At 37.9% G+C, this 16,522-nt stretch overlaps 1 protein-coding gene across 3 annotated transcripts in view; it reads right to left on the bottom strand.

Annotated features, from left to right (window-relative positions):
- COL24A1 (collagen type XXIV alpha 1 chain) overlaps positions 1–16,522 on the bottom strand; it is a 120,750-nt gene that overhangs the window by 38,465 nt on the left and 65,763 nt on the right. For all 3 annotated transcript variants that reach the window (XM_019618662.2, XM_031554856.1, XM_031554857.1), the window contains exons 25-32: positions 11,816–11,869; positions 10,046–10,099; positions 9,389–9,442; positions 8,632–8,685; positions 2,604–2,657; positions 2,271–2,315; positions 2,113–2,157; positions 761–814 (exon numbers count right to left, since the gene is read on the bottom strand). In XM_019618662.2, coding sequence (XP_019474207.2) covers positions 761–814; positions 2,113–2,157; positions 2,271–2,315; positions 2,604–2,657; positions 8,632–8,685; positions 9,389–9,442; positions 10,046–10,099; positions 11,816–11,869 — 414 coding nt within the window. The remainder of the gene's footprint in view (positions 1–760; positions 815–2,112; positions 2,158–2,270; positions 2,316–2,603; positions 2,658–8,631; positions 8,686–9,388; positions 9,443–10,045; positions 10,100–11,815; positions 11,870–16,522) is intronic.

Genomic DNA, 16,522 nt, shown 5'->3' with positions numbered 1-16,522 from the left:
TTTTTAACATTTCAGCACTACAGAATGGCAGCTTTCTCCTAAGCCCCCTCCTCTAAGAAAGTGCAGAGTCTTTCACTGTATTTATACAGTCTGACTTGTCCCCAGAAATGGTGATGAAATAGTATTCTTATCATGGCTACACATTTCAGTACTTTGTATATATTTGCTGCAGAACCTGCACAATCGTCTGTTACAACATTAACCATGTAAAAAAACCATGTAAAAGTGAGTATGACTTTGAAATAATAATGATCAGAACAGGAATCCATTCAAAAGAGGAATGTCTGAGGTATATTAGAACAGTCTTTTTGTTATTGAAACTTTAATCTGCCAAATACATGTGGTCCTTGAGTTCCTGAACAACAATCCTAAGATATCCAAAAACAACATCACCACTAATATCTGTATTGGTACACATTTTTATTAAATCTGTGATGTAGATGTCTACCCTAATGTAGAGCAGAACCACCTAGCATTGCAATCCAAATTTTGCCATGCTCTCCTATGTTGTATATGCCTTATTATAGCGCTTCTCAGCATGATTAACACATCTCTTTATGTGCAAGTTACACCAAAGCAAAGGAGGCAGACTCAAGTTCCGTAATTATACAACAATTATCCCACAATACAACAATTAGCACACAATCCCTGCACATGCACTGTTGACAACACCAAATCTTGGTAAAACAGAGTTTGAGTTGCTAGGGAATTCAGTACAATACATGGAAAAAATTTTAAGCAGGCATAAGAATCAACTTACTGTCTCTCCCATTGGCCCTCTGTCTCCTGTGGTTCCAGGAGGCCCAGGCAAACCCTCAAAGGTTAAAATAAAATGAAGGAAAATAAAAAAAATCAGTTGGAAGCAGACTGTTTTACATTCTATGCAAAACCACTTCCCTCTCTCATTTCTGCTCACTCAATTACTTGCTCGAAATACTTAAGAAGCCTCATTTTCTGAATCACATGCATCACCACATCACTAGCCCTTGTGGCAGGCGAGGAAGTCCCAAACAGACATCTCCACTATTTCTTTTACATAGGGATGGATCTTGGATGACTCACCATTTACCAGAGACATGCACTGCTCTCCTTTGCCTCACGTGCTGCTGGTGTGTGCAAACTGGGCCTACCCACAACCGTATGAGTGTCCTGTCCTACAAATGGTATTTGAGATTACCAGTAACCCCAGCTTCCTTTCTGTTTAACCTGGCTCACACATATCTCACATCCCCTTCTAGAAACTTCATCTGTAGGAGTACTAGTGCAACATCTTGTACTTTGCAACGAATGTACTAATTCCCATCATTTCAACCCAATGAGATTTTACTCCATTCTTCATCCTGTACACACACAAATCTCAGTGAAGGAAGAGAGAAGGAAAACCCTCTGTCAAAGCTGACTGGCAACAGGCTTACAAATCCAACCAGAAGAGGCAAGAGAAGTGCAGTGGCAAACAGCATTCTGAGTCTTAGTTTCAGACCAGAATCACAACCATTACTGCTTTGCTTGTTTCTTGGCTTCCTTCCTTCTTGAATATACCCTACCATTTGGATTCATTGATAACCTTCTTTGTAGAAGATAGAAAACAGAATCATAGAATTGCACAGCTTGGAAAAGTCCTTAAAGATTATCAACACCAACCACAACCTATCTTAGATATCCACTGAAAAAAGGTCTAGGTGCGGAATTTTCTCCTATACACGTGGTATACTTACTATATATTTTTCTATGTTGATCTCAACATTGATAATACCCATCGAGTTTAAAATCTGTCAAGTAATTTTCTACGTCACAGTGACTTCTTCCCTTAAAACTACAATAAAATCACTTGCAAAGTACCCTCTAGCCCCTTTACACTACATACAGCTGCTTCTGCTGCACTTTGCAATCATGCTATATTCTGTGGACTGTCATCTGTGAAAGCATTGTTCTGTTAGTGCACTGCAATGTTCACGCTTACTCTCTCTTCTGCCTTTGATTCTTTGTACAAAAAATGCAAACTCCTATGTTAGTTTTCAAGCTGCTCTAAAATAATAATAATAAAAAAGTATGATATATATAAATGATGATATTTTGTGTTTTGGAAGCAGTACTAGAGTATTTAATACTCACAAGTGCTCCTTGATCTCCTCTTTGACCTGGATTTCCAGCTTTACCCTGATCAAAGAGAGATTTTTAAAGAGGTTACCCTCTGATAATTTTGAAGAACAGGTCAGAAACTGGTAGTAAATACATTAAGGCTTAATACAAAGACTGGCTCCAATACTTACAATGAGCCCAGAAGTGCCTTTCTTTCCTGGATCTCCTCTTTCTCCCTGATAAATAACAGCATGTGAGTTCTATTAGCATTTGCTACATAAGCTACATACAGGCAATATATATTTAAATGCTGGGGAAGTGCAGAAACTGCAGATTTAGGCTTAGATGGGCTTCTACTACGGTCAAGGAATACCTGGACAAAGCAGAAATTTGCAAGTCTCCTCCTGGACTAAAAGTAAATTTATTACAGCTTCCAACATGTTGACTTTCTGGGGATGGCATGGTGTATTGCCTATCACAGTCTATCCACGTTTTGTATTGTGTTGAGCAACGGAAGCACTCACCTTAATACCTTGTGTACCCGGCTCTCCAAGAGGACCATCTATACCTCTAGGCCCCTGAATATTGAACAAGTGATTAGGAACATTAATTGTGCATTATTTTGTATCAATATATGCAACATAAGCTCTAAGAGATGGAAATCGATTTTGTTGACTGTAACACTGAAAATTCACAGCAATTTTCCTTGCATGTTAAGTATAAAATAAAGCTTCAAAGAATAAAATTAGTTTCTGGCTTACTGTAATGTAAACTTTAGAATAAAGATATATATGTTTTTAACTATATAAACAAGATGCCTAGGGGCTTCACTGAACCCGGTTTGCAGTCAGATATTTTCTGCTCTTTTTCATCCACTTTGCATGCGTGCAAGGCATATTTAGAAGTACCTAGATGACTACTGGTTATATAAGGCACTTGCTTTTGGACTTCAGTTGTACACACAAAAAATCCTGCTTGCTTCTAAGACTTTGAAAAGGCAGATAAGGTTCTTCCATTAGTAAACCAGCCTGAGGCAAGATCGAAACCAATTTATTACCTTGCACTGTGAACAGCTGTATTATCAAACTAAATTATTTACTTTTAACTGACATTTTACAACCAATACATGAACAGTGATAGCCTATTTTGTTATGCTATGGTATTTCAACATAGCAAATATTTATTGCCAAAATGGTCAGACACAATTATTTAAGATTAGCAATCTTAATCCATTAGTTCAGAAGCAAACAAACAAAAAAAAATCCTTAAAATAGGTAATGAGCAAAGTGGAAAACAAAAACAAAAACAAAAACGTTTATTCATCCTGACATTGGAGCGTATTTCCATAATTCTAAACCCTCCTTGGGTACAGAAACAAAATCAAAACTAGTTAAGTACAATCTAAAACCGACAACTGCTTTAAAGCAAGAGCTAGGCAAAAATAACAGAGCTGGGTTTTTTACAACAGTGTGCAGTGGGAGGATGAGATGACAGCTTTTCTGGTGTCTTCTTGTCTGTGCTGTGCTGCTATCAAGCAGAGAGAATACGTACATTGCTAAGGCATTGCCTCGATGAAAATGAGTTGCATTTTCTGAGTGCATTTCTGAGTTACAGGGAATCTTATTTCTTGGGTCATGGTTTTTAGTGCATCGCATTCAATCACATCTGATTACAAAGTGTTTTAATAAGTAATAAGATAAGGATGCAAAAAGGCTTTGTTGGAAGCATATCTGATTTTATTCACTTCCTTCTCAAAAAAATGTTTGTGACATCCTTGCCCCTACTGAGCTTTTTGAGACAAAACATAACAAAATTCTGTCTGTTAGCTTGCCTATATTGATGCACATCAAAGCCCCTGTCAAAACAGATGAGCAGCCACCCACTCTTCTCTGGAGCTACAGTAAAACCAAAGGCTGACGGTACCTCAGAAACAACATGCATTCACGTTATGTTAGGCTTTGCCTAACACTTCAAATGAAAATGTCTCGGGAAAAGTCCTTTCCTGTGGCCTGATACATAACTACATCCTCTGGCCAAGCCAAACTATCCTATGAGAAGCTTATCTGTCAGCTTTTCAGCACTGCTGCTTCTGGCCAGCATGAGCAGTGTACAGGAGCCACAAGGCAAGGAAAGGGAACAGGATGGGAGTTGTTAGAATCCTTCTGATACCTCAATAGGCTTGGAACCAGATTGTGTGAGGCAATCCCTCTGCCTTCCTGGCCCCCTTTCTTGCTTTGGTCAATTAATGACTGAGTATTTACAGTTCTTTTTTTTTTTAAGTTTCAGAGGAGGACACAACACTCCTGGTCTCCGTAATGCTCTTGCTGAGTGCGATCCCAATCCAAAGACAACTGAAGTCTGTGGTAATCCTGGTAACTTCAGTGCACACATAGATGAGAATCAAAAGACTAATAGTGCTTTCAAGGGTGATGGAGACCCTGATGAGAAAAACAGAATTGCACCTAAAGTTTAGATTATGCAACTGTGTAACTATTGAATTATACCATAATCTAAAAGAAAGCTAAACACCTTGATCAAATTAATGTCAGGCTACTGCTCTGCACTTTTTCCTGTAATAGATGACTAAAATGTACACAAAATGGGTTGTGATTAAAACTTAAGGAGGACTAAGCAGGTTTAGAGTCCTGTGATCTGATATTGATGTTAGGTGAAAATTCTCCATGGAAGGGGAAGGGAAGGTTGGAAATGTTGAGATGAAGTGAGGGTGGATCAAAAAATGGAGGGCACAGAGAGATAGAAACTCAAAGAAGAGCAAAGGAATATCCTAAGCAACATATGGAAGGGAAGATTCAGAGTACTAAGGAAAGCAATTGCAGAAAAGTTTTATTCTTTCCCAGACTTCTTAGGTACATGATCTGTTATTTGTCTTTCTGCATTCTTCACGGTGCTTTTAAGGAAATAGAAACTCAAAATGAAATATTCAAGGAGAAAAATGGACATTTTAATTGTACGCTTCTGAGTAATAAAGAATTTTCATTCTAGATTTTATCTTCTATCAATAATATTAACAGATCAAATGTTTTAAACACTTGTGACTTCCTTTTAATCACAATGGGGGTTCACAACCCACAGTTTGGGAAATGGGCCTGTAAGGAAAATGCATAGGACTGTCAGTTTGTACTTCGTGCATAGTACACCAAAATCTTCCTGCTAGTCACATAGATACTGCTACATTGACAGCCCATTCATTAGGAAGAATGATCACTAATAATCACAATCAAGTGAAAAGGCCTATCATTCAAAACACCAACCTTTCACTAAATAACTTTGAACTGAAATAAGTTAACAGAAACCAACAAAATGCTCAGCTTTTCACTCAGGATTTTGCCTACCTTTAGCCAGTCACAGAGCAAAGTGTAGGAATCCAAGGGAAAGACAATTGAATGTTCTATCAAAAACACACCACAACATTCCTATCAATAGTACACTGTGGCGCATTATCAGCACAGATCAGTTGGATCTGTATCTTTTCCTACTGCAACTTGTACAGAATGAGAGATACGTATAACATGCTTGCTGCTATTTAATTTAGGTTGCAGCTAAGCTGAGGAGTAAGTCTGCCAAACAATTGCTACTACTTTTTTCTTTGGCATGGGTCCAGTTTTCTAACCAAAATGGAACATACTGCATTGAAAACTTAAAGATAATAAATGAAGCCAGAAGAAGTTCATCTAAGAAGAAAAGAGAAACCAACCAATCCCTTTTGTTTTCCTCATTCTGTCTCCTAGATATAAGAGTGAAAATAACACTATGTATGCTAAGTACGCCATCAGATACGTCTCTCTCAATGAGCAGAATTCCAGGAAAATAAGGGCATAAAAATAACTTCTTTTAAGCTTTAAAATACTAGGCATTAGCCTGAAGAATACTAGCTGCTTGGAATCTTAGCAGGTATTAAGAACTTTACTTTGATCTTGCTCATGAAGTCAGTCTAATGATACAGGAACACTTTCTCTCAAATTAAAGGTAACATGAGTTCAATGGAGATTATGGTAGCACAAAAAGCAGTATCAGTCTTGACATTCTAGTTTTCTTCTCCATACATTAGAACACAAGAACTAAAAACTTGGCAGCCATAGAGCCACTGCCACAATATTGTTACCAGTATGTCCTTCAAGACTACTCTTCCTCTTGGCCATGAGAGATTCCTTCTCCTTGACACAGCTATTTCCAGTCTCCAGAGTACTGTTCTGACACTAAAGTATCTACCAGATGGTGCTCTCCTTCAGTACTTTCAAAAGATCAAATGGTATATAAGAAAAAGAAAAGTGAGTCACAAAAGAACCCAACTCTACATGCTTGTCAAGTCTTGAGCATGAGCTGAGAAAGCTCTGTGCTCAGTGGCATATCTCCCCAAAACCCACAGTGTGTTCCACAGGCTCCCAGACAGCCTCCCTCCAGCTGGCCAAAACTCCCCAGTGTGTTGAAGACTGAGCAGCTGGATGCTCTCAGCCAAAAGTATTCTGCTGGGAAACTTTGGATGTGAACCGGCTGCTGAAAGATCCATAATTTATGGGATGAAGGAATTCCACTCTGTGACAGTGCAGAAGTAGAGGTCAGTGCTCCCAAGAGTTTCTGCAGATTCCAGCTGTGAAGATGGGACAATTTCTTGTTTCAGTACACAATAAAAGGAATTTTCCATATGCTTCTATTTAACTTCTGTATGTGACTGCAGTATGCATTTTTCCAAGTCCTGCCACACAGAGCTTTGGGTTCTTACACTTGTCATTCTGAATCCAGTGATGACAAATCCCAGATTTCAGGGGCCTCCAAATATTTTCCTTATGTGTTTTGGGTTTAATATTTTGATTTTGAGAGTAGAAAAGATTCTCAACAACTTCACTGGGAGTTTGTTCACAGAGCATAAAGACTTGGGTCTGCTCCAAGACAGTTTTCCGTGAAGCATTCCTAGTCACGTTGGATGTAGGCAAAGGCACAAACCACAGCTCTGTACCATGACTTCCACAGAACTTGGGATGTTTGGGATTTATTTTGAGTGATCTTTAATTATAAGCAATGTACTCCTTGGTTGGTGTGCTGCCAAAATCATAAAGAGACACCCTCAAAAATTCTTGTCTCATTTGGCAGAAGATATGACATTCCTTAAATAAAATGCCTCCTACCTTCAAAACGGAATCTAAATTAAATCTGCTGCTGTGAAGGAGGAGAGCCTGGAGCACTCACATTCAAGCAGCATCTTGGTCCCAATCCCAGCTCTGGTGATGTTGGCAGATGGACTATCAAGGGGGAAGGATCAGAAGGGGAACGCTGTGTCCACTGGAATTAAAACATACTACCTGAAAGAAGTTTAGTCCCAGTTTCAGAGACTAATTACTTTTCAGCTGGCCTTTGAACTCACTGCATCTCATAGGTAACCAGTTGAGAAAACTCCAGAAGACGTATGGCCCAAAGAATTCTCAAACATCAGCTTTGTACAGTGAAAACTGGGTTTGCATAATACATACTCTTCTGCATGCTGCTGGCTTGCAAGTAATAATTCAGCAAAACACTTCAGCATCCATTTCACTTTGAGTCATGCTCCCACTGAAATCATAGAGAGGTAAATGCACTTATCTGGTTCACTGAATCAGACAACTGAAAGTGGTGCCAAGCTTCTGCTTATTTTCAGTCTCACAATTGCCTTGTGTTTCTATTTTGATATACATTTTCAAATCTGTCTGTGAAGTAAATGGCATATTTGTCTTACTTCTCATCTAAGCTAAGAAAGAGAACCTCACTCCTGTCAGAAGGCTACCAACACAGGTTCTTGGGAGCCCCCAGGGCCTCCCTGTATCAAGCCTATTTGTAAAAACACCTTCTGAACACTTCAGAAGCTACTTTTCTGAAAGCCAATGGCTGGACTCTGCTGCTAACATAACTTCTGATAATTCGTTGGGCTCCCTGTTTCTGAAAGGCAGGGTGGGTTCTCAGCCTCTGCAGCTCATTAAGGTTTCTCTTTTAATTTTGTCAAATATGTTGCATAAACAAATACATCTGCATTCTGAAAAATTGTCCTCAATTAACTCATTTTTTCCGGGCACTGACTAGTATGACTCTTCCTCCCTACATCTCACATATTCACGTGCTAATTTTCTGAACTTAATTTTCTTTTTGTGCAGGTAAAATTACCAGCTAATACATTGTCTTCTGACGTTGCTATTTCCTCACTGAGCCACTGGGGATTTTATTTTACATTCAAAAACAAAAACGATGTAGTGATAAAGAAAACTGTTCCTAAAACACCCAAACAGATCAATAGTGATCATAAATGTAACTCTTTCATATTTGTCTATAGAAGGTTAGTAGTCAGCTCTCAGCTGAAATCAAAAGCAAATCCTCATTTAACTGAAACATGAGGGGAAAAGAAGATTCATATTCTTTCCTAGACAGAAATACAATTATCATCTGTTTGATCTCACTGCAAATAGTTGGAGTCCTGAGTTCAGAGGAAGCAACTGTACATGGGTTCTACGTCGAATTTATATTGGCAATACTCTGCTCTAAGTACCATGAGAAAGCAGAACTACTTACCCTTCTGCCCTTAGGCCCTTGTGGTCCTGGTGGTCCCCTTGTCCCAGAAGGTCCCTATATGTCAAATAAATTAATTATTGCCTTTGACATATAGATTTATAAAAATTACAAGGTTCATACGCAATGAGTAACAACCAGTGCAACCAAAAAAATTAGTAATTTCCAGTCATAGTTCAAATTAAATTAATTGTGTTAGTATAATTTATCTAGTAAAATCTGAGTAGTAGTCTTTAAGTAATCTTATTCTGAATAAGAAAGCATGACCTGTTGGATTACATTAATTCTGTCCAACTTTCAAAAAATTCCTCAAAGGATACTCTTAATTCAGCAACATTATGTTAAAGCATGTGTACTGTTGATCCACAGTGAAATTATAACAGTTATATACAGCAAATCATAAAACCATTTTAAAATTAATAATCAAACTAAACATATAATAACATATGTAAATTGTATTAAGAATCAATGAATAAAATTGTTGTGCACTAATAAACCATCCTTAAAAAACTCTATGTCCCTACTTGTCTCAACTGAGTAATTTTTAAATGGGTGAGTAAGTGATATAATTACTTTTCCTGTCTCTCATGGATTATCCTGGTACAGAGCAAGTGAACACTGTGTCTGACCAGACAAATTTTCATGACAGTTTTACAGACTCCAGTAACAGTTAGAAAACATTCGTAACTCCAACAGAGCAAAAAGGCAGTTTAAGAAATGGTATATTTTATGTCAAATCAAAGCACTATTTTATACGTACAGGTAATCCTTCTGGCCCCACTGACCCAGGGCCTCCTGGAGGTCCAAGGTAACCCTAGAATTGAAGTAAGTATAGAAAAAAGACACAATTTTATCAAAATTGTTATTAAAACAACAATAATAAATCCAGTTAGTTGCTTGAAAAATTGGAGGTAAATTAATAAAATGTCAACTGATGCATTAATTGTTCTAAGTCAGGATGCAACAAGCATTGCTGTCAGGAAATCAGTCTTCCAACAAGGGTGACACCCAGGGGCTGTCCACAACTGCTGTGCAGCAGATTGAAGAGCTCACACTGGTTACCAGCCTGACTACTAGTATAACTTGGTTACAACAGCATACGTAACAAATGGTTTGATCTACTTCCCTTCCTTTATTTCTCTCTTCTTTCAATTCAGTGTGTTTTATTTTTTTATGCAAGTCTCCTGAGAGCCGTTTGATAAAACTTCTGTTATTTTGCTGCTTCATTCAGTTTGCAACATCAGCTCAAAAGCAGTCAAAATGTTGCTATGAAGCTTTCCAGGAACACCTTATTATAAATACTACTGTTTTACATGAAGTTTGCACAGTCAGAAGGCTTACAATTCATTACTGTTTTGGAAGGTAAAGTGCCTTTGTAATTAACATAAATATGAATTAGACCTTAATTATAACTTACCATCACACCTTTCTCTCCAGGAGGACCTACTGGTCCTTGACTGCCTCGCTCTCCCTTTAATGAAAAATTAAAAAGAAAATAAATGTGAGTGTTCTTTCCCTGAAACATTCCTTGTCTACTATTCCTAGACCTGCTCTAACAATACAACAGAGATGCAAGAGGACTTTTATTAGAGGTGTCATTCACAATTTACAAGGGACTTACTGCTAAAAGGGGAGTGCATAACACCTCTGCTTTAGGGTCTTTCCTTTTCTTAGAAATCTGCAGAAGAGATTTGGTACTTCACCAGTTTTTCTGAACTGCTACTAGCAGATCTCTTTCTATTGCGAGCCCCACATTTATAGTTATGTTTTTAATCTATAATCCTCACCTCAGTAAACAATTTTTTTCCTCTCTCCCTCATTTCTTCAGCACATTTGGGAAAAGAACAGATCTAAAAGGAAGGCAGCCCTGCATCAGCTGCAGAAGCAATGGGAATGCACAGCATAGAGAAGGTCTCATTCTTGTCCTACGCACTTTCCCACCTTTTATTCATATAGCATCCAGCCCAACCATCAGCTTGGCTGTAGATAATCTTCATTGCACAGATTGCACATTTATCGTGGACAGTACAAATGACACAGAGATAATGCAATATTTTGTTACATACTTTGAAGACACATTCCTTTATAATAAATGTGCTCAAAGTTTATTTGTCATTTAAATCCACACAGCATGTTTACATTGTAGTATTCAATCCAGAAAAGAGGAAGACAAGTTCTACAAAAACAACATAGTAATGAAAATAATTATTGTACTGTGAAGAAGATTGCTTCCAATTGCAAGATCGATTATTCTTCCACTGTCTCTTCCCCTTCCTTCTACTTAAACTAGCAGCAGTATCCCAAAGTAATATTTGTTGAAGTGGAGTATAGTTAAGAACAAAAAGAGTCCTTCAATACTGAATTCTTAGATATTATGATTAAAGCAATATGAGAAAAAATATTTTGGTTTTAACAAGCAGTGTTTTCCATAGGTAAATTTCTGTTCATGTTTTCACAGAAATTCTAATAAATTGCTAAGACTTTTCTAATAAGATTCCTTTAAATAGCAGCCACCAGTCTGGATGAAATAATTCAGCCCTGCAGGGCAGAAACACAAATGGTGCTGGATCATTCTGACAAACAATTATGCTTTTATTATAATTGAAGCTGACATGCAGTGCCGTAATAGTTTCCTGTTTTTCAGTTTTAAAATATTTCTCCTAAATAAAACCATGTCAAATATACTTAAGCTATTTATGCAGTTCTAGTCACATTGTCTGCCAAACTTCACTTTCATACACAACTGTTATTATATGGTAGAGAAAATGAACAATGTTGCCTTTTTTACTCAGTTAATGCATATTGTCATATTTATCATTCTACTTCATCTGTTAATGATGTAGCAGCACTTAACCAACGACTGCTGCATAAAACAAGCATAATTTATGACAGTTTTGTGAATCAATAGCAGTAGATAGTAAGGTGTCCTAACGTGACATATCAAATCTATAAGCAACAGATTGCTGTTCACAGATTGGTGAATTCATTGCCAATTCAAATCAAGAACCAGACACATACCCCTAATAACAGCATTTGGATTTCCATTTATTGCATCCCCATACACTGAAATACTACAGAAACATAAGCTTTATCCACGGACAGCAAAACATCTCTCACTAATATTTTGTCTTCCCAACAGCTTTTAAAGTTGATTTTTGCTTCTGAGTGTTAGATATGTTATTTATACCTTTTCACCAAGGCTTCCAGATGGCCCAGTTTCTCCAGGTAAGCCAGCTGATCCCTGGATAAGAAGTATGAGGAATTATTAGTGCAGTGTCCATACCAGTTCATAGCTGGCAGCTCCACAGTGCCCAGCAGCAGTATAGTACAACTCTCGATTCCTGAGAGCCTCTGCTCTATTTGTATAAGTGGTCCTGTGAGCAGTGAGGACTGCACAAGCTAACTGAGCCTAAAGTCCACGCAAGGGGACAGCTGCAGTTGACAAACCAATAGTAAACAGCTACTGCTACAAATTGCGTTAATTCAATTATCGTACTGTGCTATCACACAGAGGCTACTGTGATCCTAACATTGCAGTGCTGGAAGCTTTACAAACATACAGCTTGCTAGCAATACAGTCTGACCACAAATTTCAAGGGGAAATTCAGTAGAACAAAGTAAAAGTCAGTCCAAGTAAACATGATACTGGATCAGGTGTTGTCCATTATCCCCCTAAGTGTTATAGCCCAAACAAACTGAAAATCAGGGGGATCAAAGTCTTCTAGTCCTTTTTAAAAGTGAAGTAACTCTCTCCTGAGGCTCTCCCACGAATTTCTCCCGTGCAGGACAAGTACCACTATATGAAATGGAAAGCATGATACTAAGTTTTTGTTTTGTTTTGTTTTTTGTTTTTTGTTTTTTTTTTTCAAATCTCATTCCCTGTACCTGCAAAACCTCAAACTAAAAAACAGAAAATTAACTGAGAAAAAACATGAAATGCTGAGCTTGAAGAAAAAGAGGCGCGCCCAGAGTACACTGCATATAACTGCACATGAAAGATGGCAGAAACATGAAAGCTTTCAGAAGCAGAATAAAGCATGAATGCACCGAGCCTGCAATGCTTTGAAAAGCACTGTGTAAATAAAATGGCAATAGGCACATTGGCATTAGAGTCTCTACATATGTCGCTGTGCTAGCTTAGCTAGCACTAACCTGGCATTTAAGGAAGAATTAAAAAAAAAACAACACATTTCTCCTGCATTCGATAGGCAGTTATATTCTTTTCATAAGCCTAGTAGTAGTTTGTTCCATAGAAATCATTTCATATCAGAAAGACGATATTCCACCCTGACATTTCGGGTCATTGAAAAATGAAACAAAACTTTTAAAAAGATATTTACTTATGTAATTTCAGTAGAGTTAAGGCCCAAGTACTTTAGCATAACAGGTGCAAAGGAAGACCTTATGGTTGCTTTTATTTGCTTTTCTTCTTGATCTGCTAGCTAGTCTGGAAATCTCATAGCTTATATATACTGCAATGAGCCATTGAGAGAGTGACCTTGCAGGCTAACAACACTGGCACAAATGAATTTCTGGACAGGCTAGAGAGACAAACAGGTTCCTCAGTGTTTGCTAGAGCGACGTACTGTTTGTCTGAAATTGTGCATTATGTTTCAGCCTAAGGTGTCTCTTGGCACCTGTCAGAGATCTATCCTGGTGATGCTGGCACTGAGGCAATGCTCGGAGGTCAGTGGCATGATCAAGAGACTTTGTGACGAACTCTGAGAATCAGAGCTACCATTGCTGTCAGTATGACTTGTGGCCAACTGCAGGCCTCTATGCCAGGCAGAAATCGTTGAGACAAAGAATTACCCTGTACTCTTGTTCATCAAGATGAGGGCTGTGGAGGTATGATTTCAAAAGGCTGAAGACTAATCACTTTCATTTTCTCATTTCAGAAAGAGAAAACCTAATCACAGCCAAGACAGAGCTGAGACTATTCTCTCTCCACAGAGGCCCCTGACATCCTAGTCAATGCCACGCTGTGCAGAGGGCTGAAGACATTGATCAGAAAGTTGTGCCCTATACCAATGGTGATGCATTAACTGACCAAACCCCTTCTTCAGGTCAGAAGTATTGTATTTCTGAGTAAGTTGCTCTGAAGTGAAAGAGAAAAAATGATGAGGAAACAGCAATGGAGAGTGTGTTGTGTTACCCAGCACATCAGGCTTGCCCTACAAAACCTTTGAGCGAGAGGGCTAATGTTGGCTTCTAAGTAGAAAGTTTCCTAGGTACTGTTCCTCAAAATAAAGTAATCAAAAAAATTTTTGGTAGAAACACCAGCAGAAAGTGGATTTCTGGCAGTACAAAAAGAGGAAAAGAAACTGTATGAGTGGAAGCATCTATGTCTGGAGAGCAAAACAATACTTGAGATGACAAGAATTGAAGCCAAAGAAATGGCATAGGCAACAGGGACTTCAAAATGAACAAAGAAGATAGTTTGTAACAGATTAGCTAAACCTTCATTCACCTCTCCTTTAAAACAGAGGACAATTTACTGAGATACTGTTAGGGGCAGGTACCAGCAGGGCAAGAGAAAAAAGTTTTAGAAATATTATTTTACTTTTAAAAACAATTAGAAACATACAGTGAAGGGAAAGTACAATCAGAAAGCAAACATCTTGTCCCATTAATACCTTAGGCACAAGATATTTTCCCAATGGACCTTCTAAAAAACCATGTGACTCTTTGAATTTCAGTTTTGGATTGGTTTGCTGTAGAGATCAGCCACTGAGACTTGATTGAGGTTTCTCTCCCTCTTATGTAAGAAAATCAATACACTCTGAAGTCCATTTGTCAAGTCAGTACTACTCAGTATCCCTTCAATCCTTTTGGGACCAGTGGTGGATTACAAAAATCAAGCCGAGAGTATTAGGCAATAGAAAAGCATAAGAAACCAAGCTCTGAAATATTAAAAAAAAAAAACAAACAAAAACTCATCATAGTTTTAAACCTTATTATTAAAGTTATAAACTTTCATTTGCAAGGATTTATGTAAAACTCTACAGTGACAATAACAGCATTTTGGAAATCTTCTTGACAGGAGTATTTTTGTGGGAAATGAATCAAAGACCAGATCTCACAAGTAATACATGCCTAAGACAGACAAAATATCTTGCCAGCACATATGCTCCATGTTAGAAACTGGCCTGTAGCGGAATAATTGAAAACACACTGTGTACTTAATGCAAACTCAAGTTCAGAGTAATCAATTGAAAAGCATGGTTGTGAGGAATGAACACTCAGCTGGTTCTAAAAGTGCCTGTGGAAGTAGTTGCCTGTCAGGTTGTATGCTAAAGGATTCCTGTGTTAAGTTAAAATCTTTCCAACTTTATTTCATTAAGAATTCAGCAATTTCAAAAGACTCCATTCACCATTCTTTCAATGACATCACACATCTTGCCACATTAACTTTCTCCTTTGAAATTTTTGGGGCATTTTCAATTGTTTCATTAAAATTTGTACTTAATCTGTGCATTCTACTTTCCTCCAGATCACAGTCACCATCTATACCTGCTCACTTTGACACTTCTTACAGGCCCATCAGCTTCATACTTCATGAAGACAGGGGGCTAGACTCAATGACCTACACAGGTCCCTTCCAACCCTACAATTCTGCAATGGACTTCATATAGTTTGACACATATTTTGAAATAAACAAACAAAAAAGAAACCCTAAGTGAGGAAATATTAAGGTTTAAGATTTGATTTATTTGATGATCCTTGAAGACACACATCAGCTATCTCTGTTATAAAGAGAATCAAGAACAAACGATGAGAGGTGGAAGAAGAGTGGATGCTCCAACAGTCAGGTTGTTATTTCATAGCCAGCTGATACATAGAATACTTCTACATCTCACATTATAACAAGAATTTAAAATTGAAGTTTAAAGAAACAAATAATAACCTAAGCTCAATTTTGCCAGCCAGACTTTATGATACTTACAAGTGTTTTTAAAAACAAATCCACCTGGACTATGGCACCATAGGCACTACTTCTGGATCTGTACATGTACTCTTGTACCAGATGTTACAGAGATTAATTCTGGACACAAATTAGGATGAAAGCACAATAAAATTCTTGTGCTACCTGCTATTTGGGCTTCAAATCATCTGTAGTAGAAAAAACACAGTTGATCTGTCAGTAGCCATGGAAAGTTGATACTTACTCATATTTCCCAGGCAGAAGTTTTACAGAAAGATAGGAGATAGAATTCAGCAGGGAGAACTACAAGGCAGCACATTAAAGTGGTTATTAACTACAACAGCATCTAAAATTAAGAACTGGGAAAGATAAAACGACTTAGAAGAAGCAGTATTTCCTTTCTACTCAGTAGTTTGAACAGATTGGGCAGTGAGCTGGAGACAAAGGTGCCTAGATGAATTGGAAATGGACTATAGGATAGTAAGAAGGTGACCTAAATTAACTAGAAAAAAATGAAAGGCTAAGTGAGTTAGGACAGTTCAGCCTGAAAAGGAGAGAATGAAGGAAGGACGCAGTAACAGCTATCATTTGTAAAATGCCGTTTCAAGAGGAAGCGGATCAGATTACTGAATTGGAGGAACTTCAAAATAAAAAGAGAGAAGCTCTGGACTGCCTGCAGGCCATGGAGCCCTTGTCCTTGGAGATTTTTAATAACTGGTTAGCCTATTAATTGTTAGGAGTGATATGGAGACAACATATTCTATCTAGGCACATAGCTACGTGTCACCTCAAGGTCACCCGGAGCTCTGTGATTTTATGGAGGGCAGACAGAACAAATCTGCAAAATACATCTCAGGCTGAATGCAGCCTTTCAAATCATTTAACTGGAAAAGAATTGCTCATTCACCAACTTGAACATGCTTTGGAAGACCCCTGTGACTACCTACAATATTCACCCATAATGAAAAA

Source organism: Meleagris gallopavo, chromosome 10, assembly GCF_000146605.3.
Source record: "Meleagris gallopavo isolate NT-WF06-2002-E0010 breed Aviagen turkey brand Nicholas breeding stock chromosome 10, Turkey_5.1, whole genome shotgun sequence".
NCBI lineage: Eukaryota > Metazoa > Chordata > Aves > Galliformes > Phasianidae > Meleagris > Meleagris gallopavo.
Note: the sequence above shows the minus strand (reverse complement) of the source record. Positions and strands in the feature narration are given on the sequence as shown.